The 15164-nt window shown below is 38.8% G+C and overlaps 1 protein-coding gene across 1 annotated transcript; it reads left to right on the forward strand.

The window, feature by feature from the left end:
* Positions 1–465: 465 nt before the first annotated feature.
* vkorc1l1 (vitamin K epoxide reductase complex subunit 1 like 1) lies at positions 466–14429 on the forward strand. Its single transcript, XM_005815544.3, has 3 exons — positions 466–727; positions 5844–5953; positions 8851–14429. Exons 1-3 carry the CDS (start codon positions 537–539, stop codon positions 9075–9077), a joined length of 528 nt encoding a protein of 175 aa, XP_005815601.1. The 5' UTR covers positions 466–536; the 3' UTR covers positions 9078–14429.
* The last annotated feature ends 735 nt before the right edge of the window (positions 14430–15164 follow it).

The raw sequence follows: 15164 nt of genomic DNA on the forward strand, positions 1-15164 counted from the left end.
TTATATGTGTATATATTTGACATTTGAAATTGACATGTGACTGTACACAAAGTAGACCAGCAAATATTGCAGTAAGCTTACTGTAACGCAAAAGAAAAAAAATTTCCCCATATTCCTTAGAGGGCTCCGTAGATTAGGTTCACATGCATGGCAGCCATATTGGATTTTGAGGTCTTAATTATTAAGTTCTGAACTCTAAGAACCTTTCTCTTTTGTTTTCCCAACATTGAAATAAGACTTGTACTTTGGTTTTATTTTATGACATAATTAAACAAAGAAGAAAAAGTCCCATTGGATACTATTTCGAAACGGCTCCCAAAGTGGTGGCAGCCGTACTGAAAGCGGCGTTTACAAAAAAAAAAAAATCAAAACTACTCTGAGCCGTGTTGCTTGCCATAATAAACCGCCAGATAGCTGTTCGGTAGCGGCCCGCCCCTCACGGCGTGGCGCGTCCTGACGCTTTTCCACGTCGCAGCTCTGCCTCATAGGCGAACCAGCTGCGTGTGTATGCGTGTCTCCAGCTAGGCCAGAGAGTGATGGCGGCGCCCGTCTTGAGAGTGTCCACCCCTCGGTGGGAAAGAATAGCCCGGCTCCTCGTCTGCCTGCTGGGCATACTCCTGTCTCTGTATGCGTTTCACGTCGAGAGGGAAAAGGCCCGGAACCCGACTTACGAGGCCATGTGCGACGTCAGCACCTCCATCAGCTGCTCGAAAGTGTTCAGCTCCAGGTAATTTGAATTCAGCAAAGAGCGCCTTCTGTGGCGCTCAATGAAAGCTGGGCTGCTATTGTGGCAATCTGGGAAGGGTTGCGCGCTTTAAACTGTCAAATGCACTCCGCTAATGTTTGACCGCTGCCTTGGACCGCAGAGACTTGACTGTAAAACTGCCTTTTATTACTGCAGGGATGCTGAAAGATATTTGCTAGGCAGAAAACCTCCAGAAAGAAGCTCCCTGCCTGTAGTTGATAAGCACAACATTAGCTTTTTAGCTTGGCAAAGCTAACGTTGCTAACCGCTAGCAAGCAGGCTACCGTAAGTTACTTTTAGCCGGCTTTCTTTTAAGTGAATAACGACGGATAAATAATTTATTAATTGTAGTTTTCCAACATATTTAACCCAAACTTTATCTGCTTGGTGAGAGTAAAGAAGAGGTGGTTGGAGCTTATTGAAATGTTGGTATTGTTGGAAGACCCTTGACTAAAACTAGAATTTCTTGTGGTTCGGGCTTTTTAATATCGCCTGTATTTCGTTAAATAGACGGCGCTCATTTGTTCGTTTATCATTAGTCCCCAGCTTTCAGTCTGACCCACGGGTGGAAGCGTTCACCCTGGACAACTGCAGAAACGGAGAGCGGTTTCTGAGCATTATCAGGCTCAGGTGCCAGTTGCACAGACAGCCGCAACTCAGCTGATGGTCTGCTGCTACTACTGGACTTTGTGTTGTTTCTGACTGGTTTAAGACTTTTTGACTTTAAACGTTTGGTCCATTGCCCAATTTAGGATTTCAGTCTTCAGGTCTAACATGAAGGGGTTTTTGTCCAAATTCTAAAAGAAATGCAACTTGGAAGGGGGAAATAAAAAGCAGTTTTAGATAGAATGGTTAAGACAGTAAAATACTCACTAGTAAAATGATTTCGGCATATCATTGATGCAATGTTTCCCCCAGGAAACTTGCTAAGCCCGGTGTTTGGGTGCCAGTGCAGTCATTCACCCAGCAGTCTGTTGTGTTTTTGAGTTAAAAAATGTTTAATGTTGGCAGGAAATTTTAAAATATCACTTGATAATTATGTGTTATTGAAAGATTGAAGATTAATACCTGAACACCAACTATAAAGTCTTTAAAAAAATGCAAACATTTTAAAACTACTTAAATAAGTAAGTAATGCTTTAGCCTGGTGGGGACACAAGTAAAGCCTGGTGGCCCGCCAGGCTTATAATACACTGAGGGAAACCCGTTATTTTAGCGATATGGCTTGGTTTCAGACTTAGCATGTCACTGTAATTTTCGTCACTAATTAATGATTTCAGTTTCTGAAGTGACCTATATGCACTGATTGATTTACGAGTTTAAGTTTATGTGCCAAATGTGTATGTTTGTTTGTTTTTTTTGTTTTTTTGGTCAACCAAGACAACATTTTCACATACCGTACACCAGAGGTGTCAAACTCCAGTCCTGGAGGGCCGCTGTCCTGCAACCTTTAGATGTGCCTCTGCTGCACCACACCTGAATAGAATAATTAGGTCATTAGCAAGACTCTGGAGAACTGATCTACACAATAACGAGGCAATTAAGCCATTTGATTCCGGTGTTTTGTACCTATGGCACATCTAAAAACTGCAGGACAGTGGACCTTGAGGACTGGAGTTTGACACCCCTGCCGTACACCAAGTATCACTGTTTAATTCAGGATAATGCAATGCAGATTTGCAGGGAAACAATCCCCCACTTAAAAGCCAGATGTAGTCTCTGCCTTCTCAGTTGTTTTGCAGAGCAAATGACAAAACCCAACTTGGCAGAATAAAAGGCCACAATGTCTCTGGAATGCAGACTGTTGAAGACTTGTTGCATATTTGTTTGATGAGTCGAGTTAGTCCTGCCCTCTTCAAACCTGAATAAATTACCAGCTGTAGGTATTTCCTCGTCAGCCAAACATTTATTAAAAACTTTCTCAGTGTAAATACGTAGTTCCCATGGCATGGCTACCTCAAATTAATGGATATAAAAAATATTGATACCTAGACCTGCCTATAATATATACAAGCATTTGCTGTACTTTCCAGGTGCTTATGGGACGGAATATTATTACTTTTTTGTCATTTTACACTTTATAGAATAGCAGTGGAAGTCTGATGAGCTGACATTGGCCTGTGAAATCGTTGCCTTGTCTACTATCCTGCAGGCAGCTGGTTGACAGACATGACATTCATTGCTTGTAGTTTAAATATATATATATATATATATATATATATATATATATATATATATATATTTTTTTTTACCTTCAATAAAGTGATGGGTTGCTCCTCTTTAGGGACATTCCCTTGACTGTCCCTAACAAATAGCATAATGTAATGTTTTTTTTTTATAAGCAAAGAATAAGTGTTATAGGCTTATTTCAGACAGCCAACACTATGCAGTCGAACTCCCCTAAAATCCTGCAAAAACGTCTGGTTTCTCCAGGACTTTCATAGGAATGTTATGATTGAAAATTTGAATATTTTTAAAATGGCTGTATTTGTTGGTTCTGGAAGCCTGCCCATGAATCACAGTATTTTACATATGGGAATTTCTTGATGTTATCAGGGTCTGTATTATTAAAGTGACTACCCATCAGGTGATGATGTAAAACATGTATTCACAATAACAGGTTATTTTTCTTTTAATGGTAGAAATCTTTCTTCCATCTTTCAGTTCAGTTTATTTATATAGCGCCAATTTACAACAAATGTCAAAGTAACTTTACAAAAAATAATTTCAGTCCAATTACTATTAATTATCAAACTGTACAGTAAGCTCAATTAATTATTCAAAGTAGCTTAAAAAGCTTTTATCTAAGGAAGCTCAGCAGATTGCATCGAGGCACCGACTTACAGAATTCACTCCTTCTGGACTTGTGTTGTCGTTGACTTTACAGCAATCCCTTGTAATGGTCATGTATGTAGCAACAGTGGAAAGGAGAAACTGCTGTTAACAGGAAGAAATCTCCAGCAGAACCAGAACCTGACTCAGGACAAGCAACCATTTGCCACGACCAACTAGTGGTCTGCCATAACCGATAGCCGGAGCTAAACAGGATTAAGACTGGCAAACTTGTGTCGCTGTAGTTTATTTTATACATTTTAAATTGTAGGTTTTAAATAAACTTTTATTTTGTAAGTATTTCCTCATCATCTAAGCGTTTATTTAAAAACTTGGCTGACAAGGAAATACTTGTCAGCCATTCATTGTAACATCTGTCACAATGAATGTAATAGATGAAAACGAAATAGCCGACGTAAACTGATGAGCTAAAATACAGGAATTAGCTTGAGTTGTTCAGCAGTAAAAACGTGCTTTGATGAGGATTTGGCTTTTTAAACTGTTACATGTCACATTAGTGGTACTCAGACTCAGTTTGGTGCTGAAAGGTAAATATTAAACAAAATAAGATTGAAATTTTGACCTCTGAGTACCAATGAAATGCAAAGTTAAGAGTCGGCAACTTTTACTGACACACCCTTTGAAGTCGAATTTTTGACTTGTAAGGTTGAAGCTAACTGCACTAGTGTTTTTTTTTTTTATTTCAATAAAATGCACAAAAAAATTTCAATAAATCAGTATCTACGGCCGCTGATTGAATTCGATTACTGACTAATCGTAGGTGGTGTCATGGGTAATCCCAACAATTAGCAAAACTTTCTGGTTTTCTGACTAGCAGCTGATATGAAGCGGAGTTTGGCTGAATGCCGTTCTGTGATCCAAAGCTGGCTCTCACAGTTGAACTGATTCTAGCTACTTCAGATCTTGGATTCAGATGGAAACCTCTTAAGAGAAATATAATGGAGAATATTTCGAGAACCCCCGTGGGAACTGTGAATTTGAAAACAAGTGTTTGTGACTTCAGCAAACGCCTCTGTAGAACCTGCGAGCAACGGAAGGGAGATGGGGAATTTGATTTAAGTCATTTCTAATTTATAAGCAGTAGATTTGGGTAGAGGATAAGTCTACTAGGTGCCAGCATCGTTGGATGTTTCAACCAGTTACGCTGCTACTTAAGGAGCCTTTTATCACCAAAGGTGTTGCTTTTGAACATAATTTCTGGTGCAGAACAGTCATTAAGATTCCATCCGCCTCTTTAAGCTTGGATGTTGGAGAAAATTAGCGCACGCACAAGGTTTTGTAGCATTGAGTAACTTTCTGTGCTGTGTGAAGGACACAATGTCACCAGGTGTTTACTATTGAACATCTTCACTGAGTCGAACTCTGATCTCTGTGCCAGACGTTTTAAATTGGCTGTTAATGGAATCCTTATGAGAGTACGCACACTCTTTCTGGATGCCTGCTGTTTTTTTTCTTTTTTTCTACAAACCTTTTCTGACTGCAGCTTTGTAAATTGGAACAAAAAGTTTAGTGAAGCAAAGACTGACTGAGGTGTTTCTATCTCAAATGCAAAATGTATATATTTTTGTACAGTTTTGGCTTAATTACTTACTGCTCTGAAGTTTCTCTTTTCACAAAATACCCCTTTTTTTGAGTCTGTGTATCCTTGTTAATGATTAATCGATTACTAAATTAGTGGGCAATTATTTAAGCAATTGATTAATTGCGACTTATCCAATAAATTGTTTCAGACCTAATTCAAATCCGTCACAAATGGACCTGGTGAACTCTAATGTGTAAGTTTTAATTCATGTTGTAATAAACATCACGGTGATCATATGAGGTGGTTAAATAGTCTTAGCTGATGTTTTAAAGATTATAAAGCTTTCCAGGCTCAAGTTGGAAGCATGTTTTAGCACAGCTCCACTTTGAAAATCACATTGTTGCTCAAAGGTAGTATTCCCAGTTTTCCAGGAAATGATGTCTACCTGAAATTCCTTGAAAAGGAGGTGGAAACCCCCCCTTAAAGAAGAAAACAAGTTTTTTGTTTCTAACTGTAACATCAATGATGGGCAAACCACCGGTTAACAAACCACTAATTCTGTCAATTTTGCTCTCTAAGAATTCCAGGAAGTTGCATCATTCCCTGACTGCAAGGACATGTTTTATCATTGTTACCTGCAGTACTCGACTTTGTTTTGTTGGATTTCCTGAAATAAAATTGTCCTCTTTGGTGTTTTTTTGTTTGTTTTGTTTCCTGGTCTAGGTGGGGTCGAGGATTTGGACTCCTGGGCTCAATTTTTGGGAACGATAGTGCGCTGAACCAACCCAACAGTGTCTACGGGATACTCTTTTATGCCTTTCAGCTCTTATTAGGTAAGATGCAATTTTAGTTGACACAACCTGTTGCGAGCGCCGCAGATTCAGGAGACTTTTCCTCTCGCTTCAGGCACTGCCTCTGCTGAATCTCCCCTCTTATGTTGCAGCTAAATTTGACCAAACTTGACCCAGATGCCCCCTGGAATAATATCAGACCACCATATGGAAATGATATTTGTCCTTTTAAATCTAGGGTATCTAATGAAATGAAGGCAGCATCAAGTAGGTTGACCCCTAGAGATAAACATTGCTGTTGCTGAGCAATAACTATGAACATTCCTCCTCAAGTGCAGCTTGTTTGAACTTGAATGCTTCTTTGTCACAGACACGTCGTCCTCCCATTAACACACTGTGTGTTGATGGGAGTTATGCTGGTAGACTCGCTCGGCAACCTGGGCTCAACGCCGAACGAGAGTTTCTTTTTAAAGCCACATCAGTTACCGCATATGTGACTGAAACAGCAGCTCAGTTCAACTAAGAAACATGGGAAACACTAGAGGCTGCTTTGAAAACTTTGATTTCTCCCATTTCCTTTGACCTGTCCAAAAGTTAGCACCCCTCTAACTTTTAAACTGTTTGTCATGTAACGACTGTAAACTTCACTTTTCCACTGCAGTAGTGGATAAGGGTGGGCAATTATAATAATAAAAATGATTATTAAGAAATGTATTCTTGTTTTAGATCTTGAAAAACATTCCTATTTAAAAGAAGCCTCTACAGGATGCCACTTACTTAAATAAGTGTGATTTAAATCGTTAAATGACACATATTTTTGAATTTTCTGCTATTTATTGGTGTTCTTGTTGCAAAAACAGTGCAGGAAATCATAAAAATTTCTGTTTTTCTTTAAACATTAACTGAAGTTTATAGTGACACGATTCTCATCATGAAAATAAAATTTTCACCATAAATGCATGCTTGTGATTAGAGAAAATGACGCACAACTTTCATAAGAAAATTTTAATCTGAAAGTCTTGTGGGATATGTTTTTTTTTTTTTATTTTTACCAGCTCTGCAGTAAAAACATATTTTTGTGTCTATTGAAAAGGAGAGCATTTGCAAACATTGCCACAGAATTCTAATTAGATGGACGTCTGGGATTTGACTACACCATTATTACAAAGGAATGTGCTAATAAACCCTTCCATTGTAGCCCTGTTGACATGCTTTCCTCTGGTGTTGCCCTGTTTTAGCTTCAGCCATTTTCCCACAAACACTGACCTGCTTCCCTGTCCCTGCTGAACGAAAAGCATCACTCCTTCGTGTACACCATTTTCTACCTCAGATAGAGGGAATCTGCATGTTGCCAAGAACCTTTAATTCTGGCCTTATCCTATTGGCTCTGACTACGCATCCTTACAGACCTCTGCACAGAAGTTGCAGTCGATACTCCACAAAAGTCTGTCACTATTCGTTTTGCTTTCTTTTTATTAGCTTCCTTTGTGTCGTTATGACCTTGTGATAACACTTTAAAAACGATCCATAAAGGCTCCATCCATTATCACTTCTGTAAACAGTGTGATGCTGTGTGACGTCGGCGTTCTTCTTCTGCACATGCATATCGTACTCGGGATGTAACCTGTTCAAACAGAAGTTTGAATGACCATGCAAAAAAAAAAAAAAAAAATGATTTCATCAAAAACAATCGTAATTGAGCATCAAGATCTGCTGTTTGAGTGTAGCCTAGCCAAGCTTTGAGGCCTCCGTAGAACGGCTGGATTTATACTGAAGTTAAATCACATCTTTTTAGTTGTGATTGCTTGTTCTGGATTTTATTTAGGGGAATCCAATTAAAGAGGGTTGCATAGAAATGCACACCACACTTTTAAAATTCACAATTAAGTCCATCATATAAGCTTACAATAATCCTCATTTTTCAAGGGCTGCGAATATGTTTACATGTTAAAAGTTGTGAATCCAGAATATGCAGAGCGCGGCTTTAAATGCGGATCATGTCAGTGAATGAGACATTGTGCTGCTCCAAACAGTTATGAACCTCAGTGTTGGTCAGAACACATAACAAATGGTGGTTATTTCAGGGATAAGTAGCAAAATACCCTAAATGTCAGCTCATTTTTATTCTATAATTGTTAAGGCTTACTTTGTTCATACCTGCTAATGTGTTGGCCCCCTACTCAACCTGTTCATGTGGATTAGAGCTGCAACTAACGTTTATTTTAGTAATCGAATAATCATCTAAAAATATGACAACAGATTTTTCATTTAATCCTTTATACATTAGAAATGCATTAAAAGATTCAAATAAACAAATTCTTTAAAAAAAAAAAGAATTGAATTAAGAAAGTAAAGCTAAGTGAAGCTAAATCTATGCCAGTTGGAGTTTTTGCTAAAACCTACTTGCAGACAAATGTTGTTGTTTTTTGTTTTTTTTACCTTGCAAAAGGTATATATTTTTTGTACAGTTTTGGCTAAGTACTATTCAGAATGGTTGTTTTTTTTCCTTTTCAGCAAATAGCCTTTTTAAAGTTCCAATTAACAATTGATTACTAAATTAGTTGACAATCATTTCAATAATCGATGAATTATGAATAATCTGATGAATTGCTTCAGCCCTAACATGGACCCTTCAGGTTTAGGTGGATTCTCGTAAATGTGAATTGAACAAAAGCAATAATTCCCAACTGTTGCAATGCACTGAAGAGACCCGGGCTTCAAAGTCTGTGACCGCACTTCATGTGACAACACAAAATGACCAGTCAGCTGAGCTTTTAAAGGTGGATGTCATCACGAGGAGGCGCTCAGTACAAAAGGAGAACTGTCTGAGTCCCAACGCCTCGGCGGAAAGCGCAGACTCATCAGCTTTGGTTTCTTTTTTTTTTTTTTTTTTGTCCCTCTCTGCTCAGCTAAGCTTCCGTTTGTGTTTCTTGCCGCAGGAATGACCGTCAGCGCAATGGCCGCCCTTTTCCTCATGACGACGTCCATCTTGTCGGTGGTGGGTTCGCTTTACCTGGGCTACATCCTCTACTTTGTCCTAAAGGACTTCTGCGTCATCTGCATCACCACATACGCGCTGAACTTCATTCTGTTTATCCTCAACTACAAGCGACTGGTTTACTTGAATGAAGCCTGGAAGCAGCAGCTTCAGGTCAAACAGGACTGAGCTTCCGAGAGGGGGCACGACTTCAAAGTCAAAAAGAAAAGAGAAAAGCAACCTGATAACAAAATATTAAATAAAAAAAGAAAAAGTAACGCAACCTCTGAACATTTGACTTGCCACCAGGAGACCTTGCTTCCAAACAATGTTTATTCTGCTGTGTGTTAGAAAAAAAATGAAGAAATTTAACTTAAATGTTGGGCCTGACATCTCAATATTGATTGCAAAATCTGAAGGATTTGTAAGTGAAAGATGGCTTTTGTTCCATTTGATCGCCCTTTCTCCCCTCCATTTAACCTCTCACTTATGGGCCCAGCTGCCTGTGGGTGTGGGCGGAAAACACAACGCTGCTGAGGTGGAAGTACCCGCACAGGACGCACCTATAGGACAGCTCTGGTCTGAACAAAAAAACGGCTCGCAGACTGGAAGAAGAGGAGGAGACGGGACATTAAACAGTGAAATTGACAGATCATCTGTACTCAGAGCTGAGCAAAAGTCCCCAAGTCAAAACAAAACGCCCATTTGGTTACCGTGTAAGTCTGCAGATAAGGTTTTTATAGCAGGTTAAGAAGAGGACGATGCAACAATTACCATTTATAAAGGATGATTTGTTTTTTTTTCTTCCATGTTTACACTTTGTAGTACTTTTTTTGTTTTGATTTTTTTGATGAGGACCACTAAATAAAACATGGGACAATGTGAGATACTGTGTGTAGATCAGTCAGATGTTTTTTTTCTTCTCAATTCTGTAAATAGCTGCTGAGCAATACACCGGGCTAGATCGTGGCATAAATGACACAAAACCCCGACCAACAAAGCTTAAACGGTAAGAAGATGACGGGAGATCTGTAAGGTTGCGTCCGGGTGGATGAGTCCGAGGATTTCCTCGGGACGTCTTCCTGCTCCGTAACAGCCTGGTCGGGCTTGCCGTTCAGAAGGCTCTTTGTTTTAGAAGTGGAAGTAATTGCATCAGAAACAGATCTGCAGGTTCGTCACTCTTTGCTCAAAAGCACCCTCACTCTTATTTTCGTCGTGTGTAAAGCATTCCTGACCACCACACAAGTGGGATTCTTTGAGACTTATGTGCCTAAAGGAGTGTTAATGTGAATTACCTTTTTTGTTTTTTTTTTTAAATATTTTAGTTTTGGGGATAATCCGGAGGGAGTTGATGTCGACACCAATTTTTCCTCATTGTTTTATCGTCACGGGACATTTTGTTGTTGTAAATGAAGAGCATTGGCATGGGCTCGTGTGGGACTCTCCCGGTAAAACTACAGTATCACAAATTTCAGTGTTTATGAAGCAGAATATGATCCCTTTTTTGCAGTTCTGTTTTTTTTTTATAGAGTAACAATGCTACTAAACAAGCTGGTGCTAGCTGGGGAATCAGTCAGCCTATCTGCAGTTAGCTTCCAAACAGAAATGCCACTTGTAGTTTGCCAACTTGTAAGGAATAAGCAGTGTTAAGCAGTAGTTTATGGACAGAGCTACTTTAGTGCACTTCTTTCAGCCTGCTGGCTGGCGGTGTGTAGCAACAGTTGCGAACATCCAAGGAAAACTGGTCAACTAAACACTTTCTTTGGTTTGAGTTGAGGTAGGCTAGCATTAGCTGGTTAGTCAGGCTACCTGCTCAGGCAGCTCACCAATTTCTCCTTTGAATAAGTTCCAAACAACCCAATTTGTCTTTTTAACCCTCCATGCAACGCTCAGGAGGAGTATGCCAGATGTCATAGTTGGACAGCGGGCAAGTGGGGGGTCCCGTCAGACCATCAGTTCCCGAAACCACACACACACAAAACTGGTAAAAACACACCCGGCGGTATAAAAGATAATTGGACCCAGTCTCTTAAGACCGTGTTAGGGTTAAGGTAGCTGACTGGCTTTGATCAGCAGCACGTGTGGGAGGGGAAGCGTTGCATTCTTTCTACGCTCCATGGAGTCAAAGACGAAGAATAGTTTTGTCTTTCTTTCTTTGGCATCTCGTTAAAATCATCTGAATCAGGAACACTATAACAAGAAATTTTATTTTTTGTGTGTGGTGTTTTGTTTTTAAACCTTTGATCCCGGTAACCGGTCCATGCCAGGAAGATGCCGCCGAAGTGTTTGTCCCTCTCGTCGTCTCACGAGGTAGCAATAGGCTGCTATACTGTGACCGTCTGTGCATGGGGCGAAGTGGCCCACTGGCAGAGGCGTCTTTAGCCTCGCGGTTACACTAAAATTGCCTGGCTTTCGGTTGCCTGGTTCGGTTGGCATACGGTTGGTGGGGTGTTGGTTGAACGGTCCCATGAAAAACAAAAACTAGTGCACTGTTGATGTGAACTGCACATGTGAACCAAGGAGTTAGATTTACTAAAGAACTAAATGTTGCGTTTAAGCCATATGTGGATTTTGTGTTTGTTTTTTTTGTTCTGATAGGACAACCAAGTCCCTCACTGTTGTTTTAAATTGCACCAAGTTTTAGATCTAACATAGTCAGGTGAAAGCAGAACTAGACTGCACTACAGAGAAAGCAGATGTAGCTTCTAGAGATTCATTTTTCTTCCATCCAGAGGTCATCGTTTTTTCTTTTCTTTGTCCTTCACATGGCCATAACACAGTCTTACACTTTCAAAGATCTGTAACAGTCACTGTAATAAATGTAATGGTGTGATTCATCTGTGGTAATAAACCATCTCGCCTATGGTTCCCTTAGTACGATTTGCATCCTTCCTGTTGTAAATGAAGGGAGTGTTGAGGTGCTAATTAATGTCTAGCTGTGCTTTCAGTGACGTGCTTCTCGAGACAAATTGTGAAACCATTGGAAGTAATGAATCTATCCTGGCATATTGTAACCTGTGTCACTGCTTGTTTCAGTTGACCATTTTCCGAGGCCAACACCGTGTTTTAGCCCGAATTATTTTCCCCCTTTACATTCCAGGCACACATTCTTTTCTCTGCAGACCATAATCCTGTCATTACTTATGAAAAAGGCATGGGCTGCTCTGGATTTCTCATGGTATAAGCTGATGTAAAAAGGCCACAATATCAGTACATATACCAAGATTTTCACAATGTGTAACAATTTTAAACAGAAAAGCAATGATTATTAGTTTTAATATAATTTAATCAGTTGTCTTGTGCTGTTTTGACAAGTATGGAAGGATTTTTGTTTTTTCTCCAAGTAAGGATGAATATTTAAGTATTTAATGTTGAGAATTTCTGGATTTTATTGCTTATTCCATTTTTAAAGTTATTAGAAATTCTGGAAAAATAAAGTTACATGGATTTACTTTTTGTATGACATCGGGTTTTTGACAATTTGAGGATGTTTTTTTCTTTTTCTTATTGCCAGATGACACTCATTCAAATATAAAAAGAGCAAATTCACCGCATTTGTTTGGCCTCTGCCAGCTTTTTTAACTAGACCAACATTTATGATTTAAGTTAATCTTACAATTGAAAATGCTTCATTTTTCCAAGATTTTTCTGAAATTACGGTATTACTATTCACAAACAGATTTTAAAAGATTTAAATTCAGGATCCTTCAGTCCAGACTTTTCAGTGTTATGCATTTTAAACTGCCTAGATGCCATAAAAATAGTGAAACAGCCCTTTACCACACTGCCAATTCACCGTGTTTCATGATTGCTGAGGGGTACAAAAACGGAGCATATAAGTGAATTACAAGGGGATGACGATTTAAAAAATCTGAAATGTAAATGTCATGGGAACTCTGAGTAATTATTTCGATACAAACTCAAGTAAAAATACTTAATCAAATAAATACATTGGAAGTAAAACAAGTTATTAGCTGGCTAGCTCCTCTGCTAGCTAGCCTGACGTTAGCTGCTGAACAGACATACCACGCCAACTGTTTTAAAGTCTTTAAGAAGAATTGTTAGTTTCTACATGAGTGCTTGTGTTATTTTGCAACTGGAAACTGTTTCAAACTGACAAATTAATTTTTGTATCTTCTTCTCTTTTCGTTCTTATCTAGCACAGCTGGTTAAGCTAACTAACGGTGCGCCCCAACAGGTGCGGGAGAAACGTTCAATCTGGCACATTCTGTGGCATCACATTTAACGATTCTTAAAGTGTAGGAATGGTGCGACCATCAAATTTTAACATAACGGAATTCTGCCTTTTTAAACCTGAACAGTGATAACCAGCCCCAGCTAATGATTATTTTATTTTGCATTGTACCAGTCTGGGTGGGACTCCTTATGGTCTATATGTAGCTTTTTTAAAATGTCAATGGGAACCAATGACTGCTTGGACAAGATTCTGTGTCGACATCAGTTTGGTTTTCATTGCCCGTTTTGGGAACATTGTATGTAAAACCAATTTCCATCTTCATAAGGAATGAACTTATAAAGAGTATGGCTTTTTATTTATTTTTCTCAACGCAAAACAAACTGACATTAATCTGCCAGGCTCTTCCTGGAACTAAATATGGGCCTGGTCGTGTTTACGTAGACCAGGCTGTGCTAAGTGTGTAGCCACTCATGCGAGCCTACTTACACTAATTCTTAAAAGTGACTTTGAGGAAAACGCAGTTAGGACTGTTGGGCATAAAGGATCACTTTGTTGTTGGATTATTTGATGTGAGAGCAATCAATTTTCCATTCTTATTAATATTATTTAGGCCTAGAGGTATAACTGCCATGTTAGTTGCATCACTAATGCCAACAAAAGTGCCTTCTGTTTGATCACCCGGCCTCGAGCCAAAGACGAGCAACAGTTACAGCCTTGTAAGAAGAAATGCACCAGGCACGTCTGCTTGCCTTCCTAAGGATGGAATCACAGAAATTGGAAATTCTCAAAGATTTAACATCCAGTAACGTTACAGTGCAGAAATGTGTTCGCCAATTACCAGACGGAAGATCCTGTCAAACCCTGTCGTTCATTGTTTTATTGTTCCTAAACCCCACCATGTAATTCTCCTCTTTTTGTCTAGATAAGAATGGTTTGTTTCAAAACAGTACACTGTTCAAATGAGATTGTAATTTTCTTTGATCAATTTTGCCCTTTAGCTGTTTAGACTGTTAACACCGAGTTATTTTAGTATATAAAAAACAACCAAAAAAAAAAAACTAAAGTTGAGAGGCTGGAGGGCTTGGAATTCATGTGTCAGTGAAAATTGTTTATTAAAATTCTGTGTGGAGGAAAACTTACTGGGTTTGCTTCTGTATTGCCACAAATGTTTTAAAATGCTGTATTTTCTTACATGGACAAGTGTTACACTAATGGTAAAAATGTGTGGAGAAAAAAAAAAATCTAATTCATTTATCCTAAAACATTAAGAAAGCCAGGTAAAGTGGAGCTGATTTGAACCTGTTATCTTGAAATGATATACCATTAAAACATTCTCCCTGTAAGTGTCATTTTTAGTCATTTAAACAAACAGCAGTATTGGCAACATAATTTATCAGTATATTATATCATTCAGCACATAATAGTTTCACAGTACTAAACAAAAACCTTTAATGTTTATTTAAAAACAGAGAAAGCAACAACTATTCCTACAATTGGCAACATATGGTTTTATACTTTTGTAATTCTATAACATTTAATAATGGACTTGATGTAGAATGATGTCACACTTTAAGTAAATGTACCTCTTGCTCAGAATATTAGCTGCCTACCTAGTCAGGCTACCTGCTGTGAAATCCAACCTACAGTCAGCTGGTTACCAAATATGCCGTTAATAAAGCCACAAATGTAGCTTTAGAAGGATTTTAGAAAGAATTGGGCAAACCTGCCCAATTCCCTGACCAAGATCATTTAAAAGTATTTTTTACTTTTTGAAAAGACATTTCAAATCCACAAACTTTCAAAAACGTTTACATTTCTAATTCTTGTGTCAGTAGTGCCCCCCAGGAAATACATTTTTAACTTTACGTTTTATTTTATAAATCAGTTTGATTTGTACATCTATGCTGTGGGTAACATTTTCCAACAATGGGCCATGACCCCCCGGCCCACCCCTTGAGGATGCCACTGTCATGTGAGTAAAATGTGTTGTATCCACATCACATTTCAGCCATCTGACCAGCAGTTTGGAGTAAAAGGTAGAAAAGGATTGGATTCCGTCAATTCCGTCATTGGATTCC

This window comes from Xiphophorus maculatus, chromosome 11, assembly GCF_002775205.1.
Source record: "Xiphophorus maculatus strain JP 163 A chromosome 11, X_maculatus-5.0-male, whole genome shotgun sequence".
Taxonomy (NCBI): Eukaryota; Metazoa; Chordata; class Actinopteri; order Cyprinodontiformes; family Poeciliidae; genus Xiphophorus; species Xiphophorus maculatus.

Bases quoted from the DNA above. Each gene is read 5' to 3' on its own strand.
- vkorc1l1 (XM_005815544.3), top strand. From the start codon at position 537: ATGGCGGCGCCCGTCTTGAGAGTGTCCACCCCTCGGTGGGAAAGAATA. The intron at 728-5,843 runs GTAATTTGAATT...TTCCTGGTCTAG, and splicing joins TCGAAAGTGTTCAGCTCCAG to GTGGGGTCGAGGATTTGGAC. The intron at 5,954-8,850 runs GTAAGATGCAAT...TTCTTGCCGCAG, and splicing joins TGCCTTTCAGCTCTTATTAG to GAATGACCGTCAGCGCAATG.